Consider the following 17,106-nt stretch of genomic DNA (forward strand, 5'->3'; position numbering starts at 1 on the left):
AAGAGGTCTGGTAGAAGCAGATACCCTATGCAAGGGTAGTACACAGGAGGCTCCTTGTCTTTGTAGAGCATGGAAGACAGCACAGGAAGTGCCAGCGGAAGTGACTGAGAGCCTGAGACCTAAAGGTGGAGAAGATGTACTAGGGGGCTTGGGGGAGAGGGCGTAGTACTAAAGGCTTTGAGCGAATAGGTTTATACACTTAAATGATCATTTTAGCTGCAGCATGGAGATTTATTGCAAAGGGAATAAGACTGGAGGCTAAGAAACTATTTGGGAGACAGCTGTAAGTATCCCACCCAGTAAAAGTTGAAGAAAGAGATATCGAGGGAAGCTATCTGGTCTGCTTATCCTTAAGGCCCACCACTGGGTCATCTCCCTAAAGCCTTTCCCCTAACCCTTGTCTCATCCACCTTTCCTCCAAATATTTGCCCTTTTGACCTTAAAGGACTTGCTATTTAGTTATGCTCTTGATTCATGTATTTATCTCCTTTTCCTGCTAGCTTATCTGATATCCTTTGAGATTGGGGAAACTATTTTTTACATAGTTGTGAGTAAACACTTGGGGGAGTAGACTCAAGTTTTACCTAACAGTGTTTTTAAGTACCATAAACTCTTCCATGTTTTCATTGTAGACTTCTGGGCATAAAAACAGAAACTCCAAGTACTGTCTCAACTAATGCAAGTACACCACAATCAGTGAGCAATGTGGTTCATTATCTGGCAATGGCACTTTTTCAGATAGAGCAGGGCATCGAACGGCGTTTTCTCAAAGCTCCACTTGGTAAGTATCAATTTTTACTTCAAAATATTATTTGTATTTTAAATGATTTTGAAATTGCCCTTTAATAGAAGTTTTTGGGCTGATGCAAAAAAATTGGCTAATTTGAAAAGCTTGAGATTATATTTTCACTTTAAAACCTGAGTTCTTTCAGGTGAGACTTTTAAAAATAATACTGAGGTACTTTTTATTGTAGATACTGATCTTTAATGACTGTCTTTTTAACTATTTCTGTTAATGCTTTCTTTTGTGTATAAGTTTCATCAAAAGAAAGATTACCAAAATCTGTGACTAGCCAGATCCTGAATAATCAAAAATTGTAAATAAGTATTTCTCTTCTTATTTAAAACGGAATCCCAAAGAAGCTACTTAAATGTCCACCCCTGGAGGCTTAACAGTGTGGGTCACTAACCTGAGCACTGTATAAAAAGCACTAAATCAGAAATACCAAGTGTTGGGGAACCTGGGTGGCTCAGTTGGTTTAAGCAAGCAGCCGACTTCAGCTCAGGTCATGATCTCACGGTTTGTGGGTTCGAGCCCCACATTGGGCTCTGTGCTGACAGCCAGCTCAGAGCCTGGAGCCTGTTTCAGATTCTGTATCTCCCTCTCTCTGACCCTCCCCTGCTCACGCTGTCTCTCTCTGTCTCTCAGAAATAAATAAAACATTAAAAAAAGAAAGAAAGAAATACCAAGTGTTTCTTTTTTAAAAATTTTTTTGATGTTTATTTTTGAAGGAGAGAGAGACAGTGTGAGCAAGGGAAGGAGGGAGGGCAGGGGGGGGGCGGGGAGACACGGAATCCAAAACAGGCTCCAGGCTCTGCACTGTCAGCACAGAGCCTGACATGGGGCTCAAACTCCCGAACTGCGAGATCATGACCTGAGCCAAAGTCAGAGGCTTAACCAACTGAGCTACCCATGTGCACCCAGAAATACCAAGTGTTAAATACAAATGAGGAAATGCTCTATAATTTATGGCCAGGATGATAGAAATAATACTATCTGGATCATGTTTTAGCAGTTTATTAAATTAATATGCTTTTAGGGACTAAGCTAGGAATATAATCACCATGTCTTTTTATTTTTTTTTTAATATTTTTATTTATTTCTAGGAGAGAGAGAGACAGCGTGAGCAGGGGAGGGTCAGAGAGAGAGGGAGTCACAGACTGAAACAGGCTCCAGGCTCTGAGCTGGCAGTCAGCACAGAGCCTGACGCGGGGCTCGAACCCACGAACCGCAAGATCATGAGCTAAGCGAAAGTCGGACGCTCAACCGACTAAGCCACCCAGGCGCCCCTATAATCACTATGTCTTTAAGAAAATGTTTCAAGTTCCAAATGAATTTTCATGCCCTAGCTGCCTCTACTTCCCTGTGGCTAATTTTACATTAATTTATAGTTTATCATATTCAAGATAGTTTGTATCTCAGTAGTGGGGTGCTAGAAGAAACAGGTTTTTTTTGTTTGTTTGTTTTTTAAATATTTTTATTTATTTCTAGGAGAGAGAGAGAACGCACGTGAGCAGGGGAGGGTCAGAGGAGAGAGGGAGACACAGACTCCGAAATAGACTCCAGGCTCTGAGCTGGCAGTCAGCACAGAGCCCGACGTGGGGCTGGAACCCACGAACCGCGAGATCATGACCTAAGCGAAAGTCGGACGCTTAACTGACTAAGCCACCCAGGCGCCCCTAGAAGAAACAGTTTTTAAAACCATATCTTTTTGGTCCCATATTGAGAAAGCAACTTGAATAGACTAAAATCCTTTAACATTTTTTTAACATTTATTTATTTTTGAGAGACAGAGCATGAGTGGGGGAGGAACAGAGAGAGAGAGACACACACAGCATCTGAAGCAGGCTCCAAGCTCTGAGCTCTCAGCACAGAGCCCGATGCAAGGCTCGAACCCACAAACTGTAAGATCATAACCTGAGCCAAAGTTGGACACTTAACTGAGCTACCCAGGCGCCCCAAATCCTTTCCAAATTATTTGAATATTGTTGAATAGTAAGAACAAAAATTTCTTAAATGTATGGTGCTATCAGAATGTGAATATACTTTTTAAATGTCTGCTTTCAAATTGAAGAGTTTATGGCCAGTATCTCATTGTTCTAATAAGCCTATTCATATTTTTTATAAATTGGTAGTTCTACCATGAACTTAATAATTCACTTTTCAGATTGAAAAATAGCAGTTGTAGAAATAAATACACATGATCAAAGCTCACAAAAATATTACTTTATATTTGTTATATTACTCTTATTTCCCTGTCTTCAATATTTCTTAATGCTTTCTGTGTCTAAATTGAATTACATGTACAAGAAATTTCTTACAAGCACATGTGAATCTATAATTACTTCAATTAAAATTTCAATTGACAGTTATTTGTGAACTATGTAGCTCTTGTAAATATATCACTATTACTCATTTTTGTTTGGGTGGGGGGTTTTTGTTTGTTTCTGAGACACACACACACACACACACACACACACACACACGGCATGAGCAGGGGAGGGTCAGAGAGAGAGGGAGATACAGAATCTGAAACAGGCTCCAGGCTCTGAGCTAGCTGTCAGCACAGAGTCTGATGCGGGGCTTGAACCCACAAACCATGAGATCATGACCTGAGCTGAAGTAAGGCGCTTAACCAGCTGAACCACCCAGGTGCCCCCCACTACTACTCATTAAACTTGTGATTCCATAAGAGATAAGACACAATTCTGCTGATTTTCCATTTCTGAAATTGCTATCATTTAAAGTTGTTTATAAATTCAAGGAGAAAAAAGTCGAATTGCTTAGTGTGTCCATATTTTCATCAGTACATCTTATTAGAAACTTAGACAAAGGAAAAGTTAACATTGGGGAATGTTGCAACTAATATCTAGTAGTTTATAGGAGAGCTGAGAGCTATAGTATTCTTTATGCTGGTTTGTATATAGCAGTGTTGTAACATTCATTTCATCCTAAGAGATAAAAAGGAGCAATTTCAATTTGAAGTCTTAAAAAAAATAGGTGAAACAAGAAAAATTTAACTTTAGTGTTAAATACTGATCAAACTTAGATGTTGATCATTTATAATATGGATGTTACCATCTACCATTGCTGCCACATAAAAAATTAATAGAGTAATTGATGTCTGTAGCTTTTTTATATTATGTTTAAGCCTTTGGAGGGTCTGTGTTGACTGGGACAACAAGAGATAAAGATGTCTCTGGGTTTTTAAGATAATCTATTTTTTTTTTTAATGTTTATTTTTGAGAGAGACAGAGCATGAGTGGGGGAGGGGCAGAGAGTGAGGGAGACACAGATCCAAAGCAGTCTCCAGGCTCCAAGCTGTCAGCACAGAGCCAGATGTAGGGCTCAAACTCACAAGCTGTGAGATCATGACCTCAGCCAAAATCAGATGCCCAGCCAGTGGAGCCACCCAGGTGCTCCTAAGATAATCTAAATATTTAGGTCAAGGTAATCAAGAACATCCTTTATCTGGGAGAGAAATGGGGGTTCCACTTTATGAATTTTTGAGATAGAATATATTAAATTCTATATATATTTAATATATTAAAATTCTCCATTCTTGTGATTATTTTTCAACATAGCAAATTTACTGTGATAGGAATTTTTCCAGTTTAGCTTCAGAGATTATTTCGGTTTATTGAGGAAACAAGAAAGAAAAATTCTACTTATGTTCCACTTTCCTTAGTATGTCCCTTTTATTTACTAACTAATGACATTAATAAAACTAGGCTTTTTTAACTTGAGGAAGATAATCATATTTGAATTACTTTAGGTAAGATATGTGAGGACTGTTGGTCAGTCTAGTGTGAGAGATGATAAATTTTTAACTTTTTAAAGAATTTTGGGTTTTTAAAGAATTATGATTTTACTTTCTATGTTGCTGAGCACTGGTTTGAATATTTAGCTTTTGAAGGAAAACCATGGGTTTAGTATTTTTGGAAAGCATTGGGGTTGGGGACAAGCTTATAAAACAATATCTTCTTCCTAGCATTTTCCTTTCTTCATTTCATACCTCAGATAATGAAACTTAAAAACTGGTATATAGGGGCTCCTGGGTGGCTCAGTCAATTGAGCATCTGACATCGGCTCAGGTCATAATCTCACGGTTGGTGAGTTCGAGCCCCACATCAGGCTCTCTGCTGTCAGCATGGAGCCCACTTCAGATCCTCTGCACCACTCTCTCTGCACCTCCCCTGCTCATGCTTTCTCTCAAAAAGAAAAAACATTTTTAAAAACTTGGTATATAAGAAGTTGACATTGGTGTATCTCTAATAATTAATACTTAATTATTAGGGAAAAGGATGAACAGTAATGGAAGGTATGTTTACTTATTTTGCGTATGATATTTATTTATAGCATTTTTTTTTCTAGAATAGAGAGAATTAGAATACGTGGGAGGTTTTTTTTGTGTTGTTTTATCCCCTGGAGATACCTACATAGCATGGTCACATGGGTTACTGTATATTGGCAGTTAAGCGTCCAACTCTTGATTTCAGCTCATGGGTTCTTGCAGTTCATGGGTTCGAGCCTCACATTGGACTCTGCGCTATCAGAACTCTGCTTGGGGTTCTCTCTCTCTCCTTCTCTCTGCACCTCACCCATTTGCTCTCTCTCTCTCAAAATAAATTAGAATAAACCTTTGAAAAGAAAAAAATAGAATATTTAAAAGTAGATGGGATAAAAATTGGACCTTGAGCTACCACTGGTTTAATTTTATTAAAGCACCACTTTGATCAAAACCCATAACGTTTTACCAACCTTTGAGTTCACAATCATTCAAACAGACTTTCAAAATTCCAGAGGTTTTTCACAATTTGTCTTTTTCTTCCACTCTCCCACATTGGCCTATGCAAATTTATTTCTCCCACTTACCAATTAGAATATCCTCTGATTTACCCAGAAAGATTTCTTCAAGATCTTTGAACTAGTAATTTTTATTGCCTCCTTCCTTAGAGGTTCTACTCAGGCCAGAACTTTTCATGGAACTTTTCATTATCAAAACACCAAGGTAAATAGAAAACACAAAATGAAAGGGTAGAAATAAAATAAAGACTGTATTATGAGATTTCCCACATGGCTAATATTGCTTTTTAGCTTTACCTAAAGGGCCATTTGACCCATTCATTTTTTCCCTCTCTCATTGAGGTATTATTATTGGAGGTTCTGATGCTTCTTCAAACTCCTTGGTTATATTTTCAGATGTTTATTTCTTAAATACCTCAGGTCTTTCTCAGTCAGATTTTGCTGGCTCTTCCTTGTAGTGTTTTGTTTTCACATGTGCATTGTGGGTTTTGACTGTTAACTCTCACTCCTCAGAACTTGATCTGTGGAAATTTCTTCAGAGAGAATGTGTAAAGATGTGTACTTGGTTCTGCCATTCGCCTGAGGTTGCTGCCAACCTGAACCTGCTTTAAAAATCTCAGGTTTTAAACTGTTTCAGGCATTGCTTATAGTTACATATCCTCGGGGTAGATTTATTTTCCCGTTCTACCCAAAACCAAGGTCCAGATCCTTGTTACATCTTTCCTTCTTCATGGTATCTTTTCCCACCCTTATACTTAAAGGTATAGCCTTCTAGTGTCCTAGCTTTTCAGAAAGGACTGAATGCATTGAGTGAGCCCTCAATTCCATGTCCTGTCTCTCTCAACCTGCCTAACAGTCAAACAGGAGCTCCAAGACTCACTGGTATTTGGCAGGTCTGTTCCTTTATGACTTCAGCTTTTCACGTGTATCTTCGTATAAAAAATTTCTTAAAGGTAGGGACCATAGAATACACTTGTGTCATATCTTCTAAATTGTTGCACATAGGAGGAACAATATAATTCAAGAATAATGTTAACACTAACAGCATTTACTCTTGCATGACAGGCATTTTATTTGTCTTATGTATATTATCCCACTTAATCTTCCCAACAGTTCTCAGAGTAGATAGTATCCACATATTACTCTTGAGGAACCTAAGCACAGAGGAGTTAAGTAATTTGCCCAAGCTCACATAGGGGAGCTAGTACTCACCTCAAGGCAGAATGCCATTCTTTTAACCATTCTTTTAACCATTATGCTATGGCCCAGGAGGACTTTTTTTTTTTTTTAAGATAATAGTAGGAAGTATGGCATATTAGGAACAAATTATGTACAGAGTCTTATATACCTTGTGGAATTTTGACATTATATGGCAGTCCCTTCATAATTGAGTATAATGTCTTAAGACAACTAAGATGGTATCAATAATTGAAGTTTTTTAAATTTCTTTTAAATTTTATGTTTGAAAGACAGTGTGTGCCAGGAGAGGTAGTGGAGGCGGGGATGGAGGGTGGGCAGAAAATCTGAAGTGGGCTCAAGGGTTGAAGTCACTAACTGTGAGATCATGACCTGAGCTGAAGTCAGACACTCAACCGACTGAGCTACCCAGGCGCCCCAACAATAATTGAAGATGGAAATCACATACCAGTGTAAAATGATAGACTGACTAGATTAATGGCATCTAATGAAATGACACTTAATAAATTTTTAGTCCAGAAGATAAAGAGGAATGATGTTATTAAGGACAGAAAGTTTCAAACATTTCTATATAAATATTGGTCTTGAAAGTTCTTTGGGAGATGGGGTATTAGCATTTTTTTATTTACCTCATTTAAAAAAATTTTGTTTTTATTTTTTTTTAATGTTTTATTTATTTCTGAGAGAGAGACAGCGTGAGCAGGGAGGGTCAGAGAGGGAGATACAGAATCTGAAACAGGCTCCAGGCTCTGAGCTGGCTGTCAGCACAGAGCCCGATATGGGGCTTGAACCCAACAAACCATGAGACCACGACCTGAGCCAGAGTCAAACGCTTAACCACCTAAGCCACCCACACGCCGGTAAAAAATATTTTCTTAGAGGGGAGCCTAAGTGGGTCAGTTGATTGAGTGACAATTTGGGCTCAGGTCATGATCTCACGGTTAATGAGTTCACGCCCTGCATCAGGCTCTGTGCTGTCAATGCAGAGCCTGCTTTGGATCCTTGGTCTTCTTCTCTCTCTACCCCTCGCTCATGTTGTGTCTCAATCTCAAAAATAAACACAAAATATTTTTTCTTAGAAGACAATAGAGTTGGCATTTTACAGAATTAATATTTTTAATAATAGCTTCATTGAGATATAATCCCCATATATAAAATTGATCCTTTTAAAAAGTGTATAATTCAGCAGGTTTTAGTATATTCACAGTTGTGCAGCCATTCACCACAATCTAATTTCAGAAAATTTTCATCAGCCCCAAAAGCAACCTCACATATGATTGACACTTAGAAGTCCACCTTTTATCTGAAAAGAGGAAGTAATATTCTTGATTTAAATCAGTAGTAACTGACTTGTAATCATGTTTAGCAAGTCCTCTAAATTAGGTCAAGATTTGATAACAGAGACTAGATTGAGAACACATTGCCTAAGTTATTTTTCTCTTTTAACTATTGAAATCTTGAAGCATTTGATATACAGATTTAAATAATTCCTTATGTCATAAACAAGATATGACTCAGCAAATATTTTCTGTAACATGAAGTTTTTATTTTTAATATCAACATGATCTTTTCGTTAAGTATTAGAAAAACTTTAAAATCAAATCTGTTTAAACTACCAAGAAAATAGTTCTAGGAGATGTCTAAGGTTTGTCTAGAAACTTTAATCACTTTACCTTTTCTTTTAAGATGCCAGTGACAGTGGACGTTCTTATAAAACAGTCCTGGACCGTTGGAGAGAGTCTCTCCTTGCTTCTGCTAGTCTATCCCAAGTCTTTCTTCATCTCTCCACCTTGGATCGTAGTGTGATATGGTCTAAATCTATACTGAATGCTCGTTGCAAGATATGCCGAAAGAAGGGTGATGCTGAAAACATGGTACTTTGTGATGGCTGTGATCGGGGTCATCATACCTACTGTGTTCGACCAAAGCTAAAGGTATTTTTTCCTTCTTCTAATTCTTAGATTAGAATTGAATCATTAAGATTTTGAGTGATAGATGATTAATGATCATTTCTGTGATTTGTCAGACTGTGCCTGAAGGAGATTGGTTTTGTCCAGAATGTCGGCCAAAGCAACGTTCTAGAAGACTCTCCTCTAGACAGAGACCATCCTTAGAAAGTGATGAAGAGATGGAAGACAGTATGGAAGGTGAGGATGATGAGGTTGATGATGATGATGAAGAGGATCAAAGTGAGGAGGAAGAGTATGAGGTAGATCAAGATGAAGAAGACTCACAAGAAGAGGAAGAAGTCAGGTAAGTCCTTGCAATAAAATGAGAGTTTGTGAGTCTTAAGTAGACAGTCTCTTGACTCCTCAAATATAAATGGAACGGTTGGGGGCCTTAACTTTCTTAAAAACTGATAGGTAATAAGTTCCCTGAAGTTATCCTTGGTTTAGTATTATAAGTATTTGAAGTTATTCCTGAGGAAATGTAATAGCTCTATGAGCCTACTTAGATCATAAAATCAAATATGACCTCAAGTTTGGACAGGAATACCAATTCAGACTCCTGTTAAGTTTGATTTTACTTAATTTTATGCCTAAAGCAGCAAATAAGCATTCCAGAGAATATTCATGAGATAAAGATGAATGCACCTCCCCAGTGCCCTTCAGAATTATACTCAAATATTGGTGATGTTGGCCTCTACAAAGAGAAAGAGACATGCCAGGAAGCATGTTGTATTGTTATGCTTCTACCACATTAGTACCCAGCAGCAACTTCTATATACTACCATATAGCCCAATACTCTGCAACTTAAGCAAGCTGTGCCACCCAGGCCTGATGAGCGAGTTGGGGGCCTGGCTGTTCCAGCTGTGGCAGCACTAGAGCATTCTCCCTTTATTTGTGCCTTTTTAACATTTGAACCCCATTCATGTGGAATCAGGAACATGAAGGTGAAGGAAGGGCAATTTAGAACTGACAAAGTACAAAAAGGCCAGTCTGAGGAGGGTAAGTAGAGCTACCCCATCTACTTTAAACAAGCTGTTTTTGTTTTTGTTTATTTGCGGGGAGGGCGGGGGGTGTTTTTAATGTTTGTTTATTTTTGAGAAAGAGAGACAGAACAAAAGCAGGGTAGGGACAGAGACAGACAGAGACATAGAATCCAAAGTGGGCTCCAGGCCTTGAGCTGTCAGCACAGAGCCTGACACGGGGCTCAAACCCATGAACCATCAGATCATGACCTGAGCTGAAGTCAGACGCTTAACCAACAGAGCCAACCAGGCATCCCTACAAGTTGTTGTTTTTGAATAGCTCCAAATAGCAGAGGCTGTCGTCCTGTAGATTATAAGGGCGGTATTTGTGTTAAACATAAGGATGATACATAAAACTAATAGGCAACCAACGGAATGGGAAAAGATAGTTGCAANTAATAATAATAATAAAAGCTATGAAAAGATACAAAAAGGGGGAAAAAACATAAGAATGATAAAGAATTTGGGAAATTCTTGGAAATATTTCAGGTAAACTGGAAGTCCAGGTATTTGGGGAGATGTACAAAAAGAGGCCTACTGGAATTGTTTGACCCTTGTCTACAATTGAAAGGCAATTAAAAGAGTAAATCTAGAGTTGCCTGGCTGGCTCACTCATTGGAGTACGAGACTCTTGATCTTAGGGGCGTGAGTTTGTGAGTTCTAGCCCCACATTGGGGTTAGAGTTTACTAAAAAATAATAATAATAAAATTGAAATTAAAGGGTGAACCTAGTTTTGTATTTTACAGTAAGAAGCAGAAGATGCAAAGAGTGTCTTAACATAGTATTCAGGAACCATAGGTTTAAGGCCTACTTTAGTTGCAGTCATTGACCAAAACTGTAGGTTACCTCAGCATCAGTGGTAATGAAAAGTGATGAAAAACTGTTACCGTAAGGAGACAAAAGAAATGTATATAGAACTCATTGGTTGAATAGTAGAACAAGGGGAATAGAAATAATCTTGATTCATCATTTCTCTGTACAATAATTATGTTTTCAAACAATATTTACAGCCCACCAAAACGAGGAAGACCACAAGTTAGATTGCCAATTAAAACAAGAGGGAGACTTTGCTCTTCTTTCTCAAGTCGTGGCCAACGACACGATCCTGGAAGATATCCTTCAAGGAGTCAGCAGAGTACACCCAAAACAACTGTTTCCTCTAAAACCACTGGTAGAAGCCTTAGAAAGATAAAATCTGCTCCTCCAACAGAAACTAAATCTTTAAGAATTGCTGGTCGTTCTACTCGCCAGAGTTATGGCCCACTGCAAGCAGATGTGTTTGTGGAACTACTTAGTCCTCGTAGAAAACGCAGAGGAAGGAAAAGTGCTAATAATACACCAGAAAATAGTCCCAACTTCCCTAACTTCAGAGTCATTGCCACAAAGTCAAGTGAGAAGTCAAGATCTCTAAGTGTTGCTTCAAAACTTTCTCTCCAAGATAGTGAATCCAAGAGAAGAGGAAGGAAAAGACAATCTACAGGTATGAAGAAGTCTAATTTAAACTATTCTTACCTAAGAAAATGGAATAATTTAAAAAGATTGGTGTTGAGATACTTTGAATCATTTTTTAAAAACTGTCACTAAGATATACAAAGTTATTAGGGAGCAACCTGGCCTAAAGCATAATGTTCATTAGAAGGGGTAGCTAGCCATTTGGGGAATAAGGTAAATTATATTACCAGTATTTTTCTAGTAGTGTAGCAAGATAGTTGTGAGAAATTTTCAGTGTTCTGTTTCTAATGGAGAGATTTGGCCAACATTTAAACAGTCTCAGTATAACATATTATAACATTTCGTTCTCTTCCATTCTTTCCTCCTTTAAAACACACATATTCGTCATAACCTACACAGGCTACATTGGGTTATTTGGTTAAGTTTCCTATCTGACATACTGAATTTAGGGGTAGGGGAGAGCTGGGAGGGTGATATTTTTAGGGAGTGATCATCAGCTATCTTTTTAATTCTGATAATCATTTTTTAAAATAGTAATCTTTATCCCATATAATCTCTTCAATCCTATTCTTTTTTTTTCCTTTAGTGTCTGTAGAAATAAAACTGATATTTCCAAAAAATAAAATAAAACATAAAAAGCATTAGTGTTCCTTGAAGAATTATAGAGAGGGTGTATTGCAGTATTCAAACATATGACAGGATTCAGGAATCCATTAGTGAAAAAATGTGAGACTCATTAGTCTGTATGCAGTTACCACTGGATTGTTGGGTTTGGGGGCTTTTATCAGATAACTTGGCACTGAGATCTAAGTTAGCTTTTCCTATCCCCTCATCTGTTTTGCTCTTCCCCAATTCTGAACTTCAGGCTACTTGGAAAAAAATAGTACACCTGAAACATTTGTATTCTAAAAACTCTGCTAAGAAAAAAATTTTGTTAATTTGTTTATGAAATTACTAACCTGTTCCAAGGACAAATAAAGGGGAAAATGTATGGACTTAAATTTAATTAGAGAATTTAAACACCTGAATTCATAATATGAACTATGCCACCCTTTCTACTAATTCATACACTTTAGATTTCATTATGTACACTGTAGATTTTATGAGAAAGCATTTTGCTTTAAGAAAGTCTCCATATAAGGGCGCCTAGGTGGCTTAGTCGGTTAAGCGTCCGACTTTCACTTAGGTCATGATCTCGCGGTTCGTGGGTTCGAGCCCCGTGTCGGGCTCTGTGCTGACTGCCAGCTCAGAGCCTGGAGCCTGTTTCAGTCTGTGACTCCCTCTCTCTCTGACCCTCCCCTGCTCACGCTGTGTCTCTCTTGCTCTCTCCTAGAAATAAATAAAACATTAAAAAAAAAAAAAAGTCTCCATATAAAAATAAAATTTATAAGAATAATCTTTTACTTCATTGTTGAGAATTACTTTTCTATTATGCAAGGTAATCTCTAAAGAGGCCTACTTGCTAGATCTGAAGAGGTTACTTTCCTAAGGATGTGTTCCAAGAAATACTAGAGAATTGTTTACTTTCATCATCTTATTATAGTTGAAAATGTATTTTTAATAAAATGGGCTAAAAAATCATGTATAAACTTTGCATTCCAGAAATTTTATTTTACACTGAGCCAGGGTGGCTCAGTTGGTTAGTCATACTTCAGCTCAGGTCATGTCATGGTTCACAAGTTCAAGCTCTGCATCAGGCTCTGTGCTGACAGCTTAGAGCCTGGAATCAGCTTCAGATTCTGTATTTCTCTCTCTCTCTGCCTCTCCCCTGCTTACACTGTCTCTCACAAAAATAAATAAACATTTAAAAATTTTAAAAAGGGTCACCTGGATGGCTCAGTCAGTTAAGCATCTGACTTCGGCTCAGGTCGCGATCTTACAGTTCCTGCGTTTGAGCCCCAAATAGGGCTCTGTGCTGACAGCTAGCTCAGAGCCTGGAGACCGTCTTCGGATTCTGTGTCTCCCTCTCTCTCTGACCCTCCCCTGCTCACGCTGTCTCACTCTCTCTTAGAAATAAATAAAACATTTAAAAATTTTTAAAAATAAATAAATAATTAATTAAAATTAAAAATATATATATATGTTTCCAATGAATATTCATTTGGAAACTTTATGATCAAAAAGGAAACTATGGGGATGCCTGGCTGGCTCAGTCAGTGGAGCATGTGACTCTTGATCTCTTGAGGTGTAAGTTCAAGCCCCACGTTGGGTAATATGGATTACTTAAAATATTAAAAAAAAAAAAAATAGGAATATTTGCTCCAGCTTTTCATGTCTCAAATGTAAGTTAGTTTATCTCAGTATATATAGAATGTCAATTTTCTGTTTGAGTTTAGGGGTATTTATATACCCCATTTAGCTTGTAGTGATCAAATATTTTGCTTTGTCATCACCTAAGATTAATTTATTTATTCAGAATCATCTCCTGTGACACTGAGTCGAAGGAGTTCAGGCCGACAAGGAGGAGTTCATGAATTGTCTGCTTTTGAACAGCTTGTTGTGGAACTGGTACGGCATGATGATAGCTGGCCTTTTTTGAAACTCGTTTCCAAAATCCAGGTAATATTATTGGATTTGATTAAATGTGTTCGTGTATATTATCGGATTTAGTCTGCTTGGCAACTTTGAGGTAGTCAGAACTCCCATTAGTTACTACATCTTGGAAAGTTAGTTCCTATGTTGAAAAAATGGCATTTAGGGAGCATGGTCTCCTTAGTCCTTTCTAATCCTGTGACTGCTGATTCTCATGAATGATGACAATGTGTTGAAATAACCTCAATGTTTTTATTCTGTGTAATGAATATGAATAGATTTAATTCAACTAAATACCATTATTGGTATTTCTTTTATATAAAACAGCAGTTCTCAAACTTCACCATACACCAGCATCATCTGGGAGAGGGGGGTTAGTTAAAACACAGATTACTGGGCCTCACCCCAGGGTTGTTGATTCATTAGGTCTGGGATAATGCTGATGGGGCTGGTCCAGAGACCACTGTGTGAGAAACACTTACGTGAAAGATAGGTACCCTAAGAAAACAGAGGGGGCCTGAACTAAGGGGTTTGAGATGGTGCTGGAGTTCTTTATATACTTACAGCAGCAGTATTTGATGTGCTACAGCAGATAGGGCAGTGTTACGGCACTGTAATAGAAGTTATAATGGTCTTCCAGAAGTGGAGAAGAAAAGGAGATTGATTCGACCATCTCAGAGGGAGGGAATAGCAGGAATTAGAAAGTTCTTTATAGAAGAACTAGAACTGTTGTCTCTGGTCATTAAGGAAAGGTGAAATTTCAAGAGCAAGAAATGGAATAAGGACATTACAGGAAAAGGGGACCCAGAAATGAGAATATGGTAAATGATGGGTAGTTTGAATGGAACAAAGGGTGTGTTTGAGAGGCACAAGTAGAGAGAAATGGAGATAGAGAAAAAGAGCACACAAGCAAAATCATAAGCTCTTTCTTCTTCTTCTTTTTTTTTTTTTTTTAGTTTATTTATTTTGAGAGAGGGACAGCATGCATGAGGTGGGAGGAGCAGAGAGAAAGGGAGAGAGAATCCCAAGCTGATAGCACAGAGCCCAACACAGGACTCAATCTCACAAACCATGAGACCATGACCTGAACAGAAACCAGGAGTCAGATACTTAACCGACTGAGGCACCCAGGCTTTTTCTTTAAACAGTAATTTTTTTTTAATAATATCAAGTAAGCTTGGGGCGCCTGGGTGGCTCTGTCGGTTAAGCATCCGACTTCGGCTCAGGTCATGATCTCACAGTTTGTGGGTTCAAGCCCCACGTCGGGCTCTGTGCTGACAGCTAGCTCAGAGCCTGGAGTCTGCTTTGGATTCTGTGTCTCCCTCTCTCTCTGACCCTTCCCTGTTCATGCTGTCTCTCTCTCAGAAATAAATAAAACACTAAATAATAATAATAATAATATCAAGTAAGCTTCTATAATATTATAATGGCTGAAATGGATTATGTGGTTTTAATGGAATAATAGTATTCAGCGGTTAATATTCAGTTGCTTAAGTTCAAAACCTTCACATATTTGACCACTTAATCTCTGATAAATTTTCTATAGGAGAGATATATTTGAATTATTTTACAGGTCCCAGACTATTATGACATCATCAAAAAGCCCATTGCCTTAAATATAATTCGTGAAAAAGTGAACAAATGTGAATATAAATTAGCATGTAAGTAATTTATGTTTTTCTCTGATAATTACTTTTGTTTAAAGAGTTAAAGTTGTTTTCTTGTGATTTAAATGATGTGTATTAATGTGATTGTATAGATAGCATCCTAAGAGGTCCGTAAAATGCTTGTCTATGTATATGGAGGCAGAAGATGCATAGGGATTGATTAAGTTTTAGGTATTTTGTAGAATCTGATCTTGATAGAAATTCTATGTAATTATATAACATTCCTAATTACATAAATGCATAGTTTCAGTAAAACAATTTTAAAGCATTTATAGTTAAACAATTTTAAGTTTTTTTAAGTTTTTATTTATTTATTTTGAGATAGAACCAGTTGGGAAAGGGACAGAGAGGGGGATGGCAGACAGAGGATCTCAAGCGGGCTCTATGCTGACAGCAGAGAACCCGATGTGGGGCTCAAACTCAAAATCCGTGAGATCATGACCTGAGCCAAAATTGGACACTTAACCAACTGAGCCACCAAGGTGCCCCATAGGCTTCAATTTCTAAAGAAAAAAGTGGGCTTCTGTGTTCTTACTGATGTTTCCGTCTGTGATACAAACAAAATGTATATTTATAATTTATGTACTTCTATTGTAATCTCATTTGGTTTTTTCCTTCCAGCGGAATTTATCGATGATATTGAGTTAATGTTTTCAAACTGCTTTGAGTACAACCCTCGTAACACAAGTGAAGCAAAAGCTGGAACTAGGCTTCAAGCATTTTTTCATATTCAAGCTCAAAAACTTGGACTCCATGTCGTGCCTGGGAATGTGGATCAAGTTAGCACACCACCAGCTGCAAAGAAGTCACGAATCTAATTTTGTCCTTCTAAAGGATATATTTGAGAAAGACAAATTGTTCATAAAAATGGAACATTAAATCATGCTCTAAAGCAGACATATATATTATATATAAAAAGCAATAACAACTGATTGACCACACTGAAGTGTGGCCTGCACTATATTCTCAATTTTAATATTAAGCACTCAGGAGAATGTAGGAAAGATTGCCTTTGCTACAGTTTTGTTCAGTATCTAATAAGTTTGATAGATGTATTGGTTACAGTACTGGTTTACAGAGGTTTTTGTACATTTTGAGATCATTCATGTGTCCCAATATCTTTGAAAATATTTTTTCACCTGTGATTCATTTTACCATTGATTTTTTTTTTTTTTTTTAGAAATGTGGTGTTAAGGGAGATTTATCCATACAGATAAATCTTCTATTATGGCACAGTTTAGGGGTAAAAGCATATATGTCTAAGAATTGTTTAATGAGCACATTCATTCAACACTACACATGAATGCATCCAATTTTATATCCTTGAAGTGCTGTACCAGTGCTGGCTAGAGGTATTAAGTCTGAGTTTATTAACTAGATATTTATTTAGCATTCAAAATAATTTGTGAATTTGTTTTGTATTTATAAAATTTGTACCTGAAAAATGTTCTTTAATTTTTTAAACATTTTACCGTGTTTTTGTTTTATTTCCCTAACTTCTTAATGAACAATCAGTAAAAGGTAACACCCTCTCTTTTTCCTGACAGTTCCTTCAGTTTTACAGAACTGTATTACAAGTTTCTATGTACAACTTTTTAAGTGTACAAATAAAATGATACATGTTTTTCAAGTATTCGCAATCTGGAATTTTTACAAATCAGAATTGCACTATTGCATGTGATACATACAGACCATAGG

General features: G+C 37.4%; 1 protein-coding gene and 1 long non-coding RNA gene across 3 annotated transcripts in view; one reads left to right on the plus strand and one right to left on the minus strand.

Moving 5' to 3' along the window:
* LOC144235654 (uncharacterized) overlaps positions 1–8,547 on the minus strand; it is a 57,450-nt gene extending 48,903 nt beyond the window's left edge. Inside the window, exon 1 of the long non-coding RNA XR_013336284.1 lies at positions 8,458–8,547. This is a non-coding gene — a long non-coding RNA (uncharacterized LOC144235654). The remainder of the gene's footprint in view (positions 1–8,457) is intronic.
* The window catches only part of BAZ1A (bromodomain adjacent to zinc finger domain 1A), a 92,929-nt gene extending 76,626 nt beyond the window's left edge, over positions 1–16,303 (plus strand). For both annotated transcript variants that reach the window (XM_077769234.1, XM_077769235.1), the window contains 7 exons: positions 633–781; positions 8,471–8,718; positions 8,811–9,037; positions 10,768–11,237; positions 13,626–13,768; positions 15,315–15,402; positions 16,030–16,303. In XM_077769234.1, the coding sequence (XP_077625360.1) occupies positions 633–781; positions 8,471–8,718; positions 8,811–9,037; positions 10,768–11,237; positions 13,626–13,768; positions 15,315–15,402; positions 16,030–16,226 (1,522 nt within the window). In that variant the 3' untranslated portion in view covers positions 16,227–16,303. The remainder of the gene's footprint in view (positions 1–632; positions 782–8,470; positions 8,719–8,810; positions 9,038–10,767; positions 11,238–13,625; positions 13,769–15,314; positions 15,403–16,029) is intronic.
* Positions 16,304–17,106: the final 803 nt, after the last annotated feature.

The sequence above is a fragment of the Crocuta crocuta genome, unplaced genomic scaffold, assembly GCF_008692635.1.
Source record: "Crocuta crocuta isolate KB4526 unplaced genomic scaffold, BGI_CrCroc_1.0 scaffold65, whole genome shotgun sequence".
Classification (NCBI taxonomy): Eukaryota; Metazoa; Chordata; class Mammalia; order Carnivora; family Hyaenidae; genus Crocuta; species Crocuta crocuta.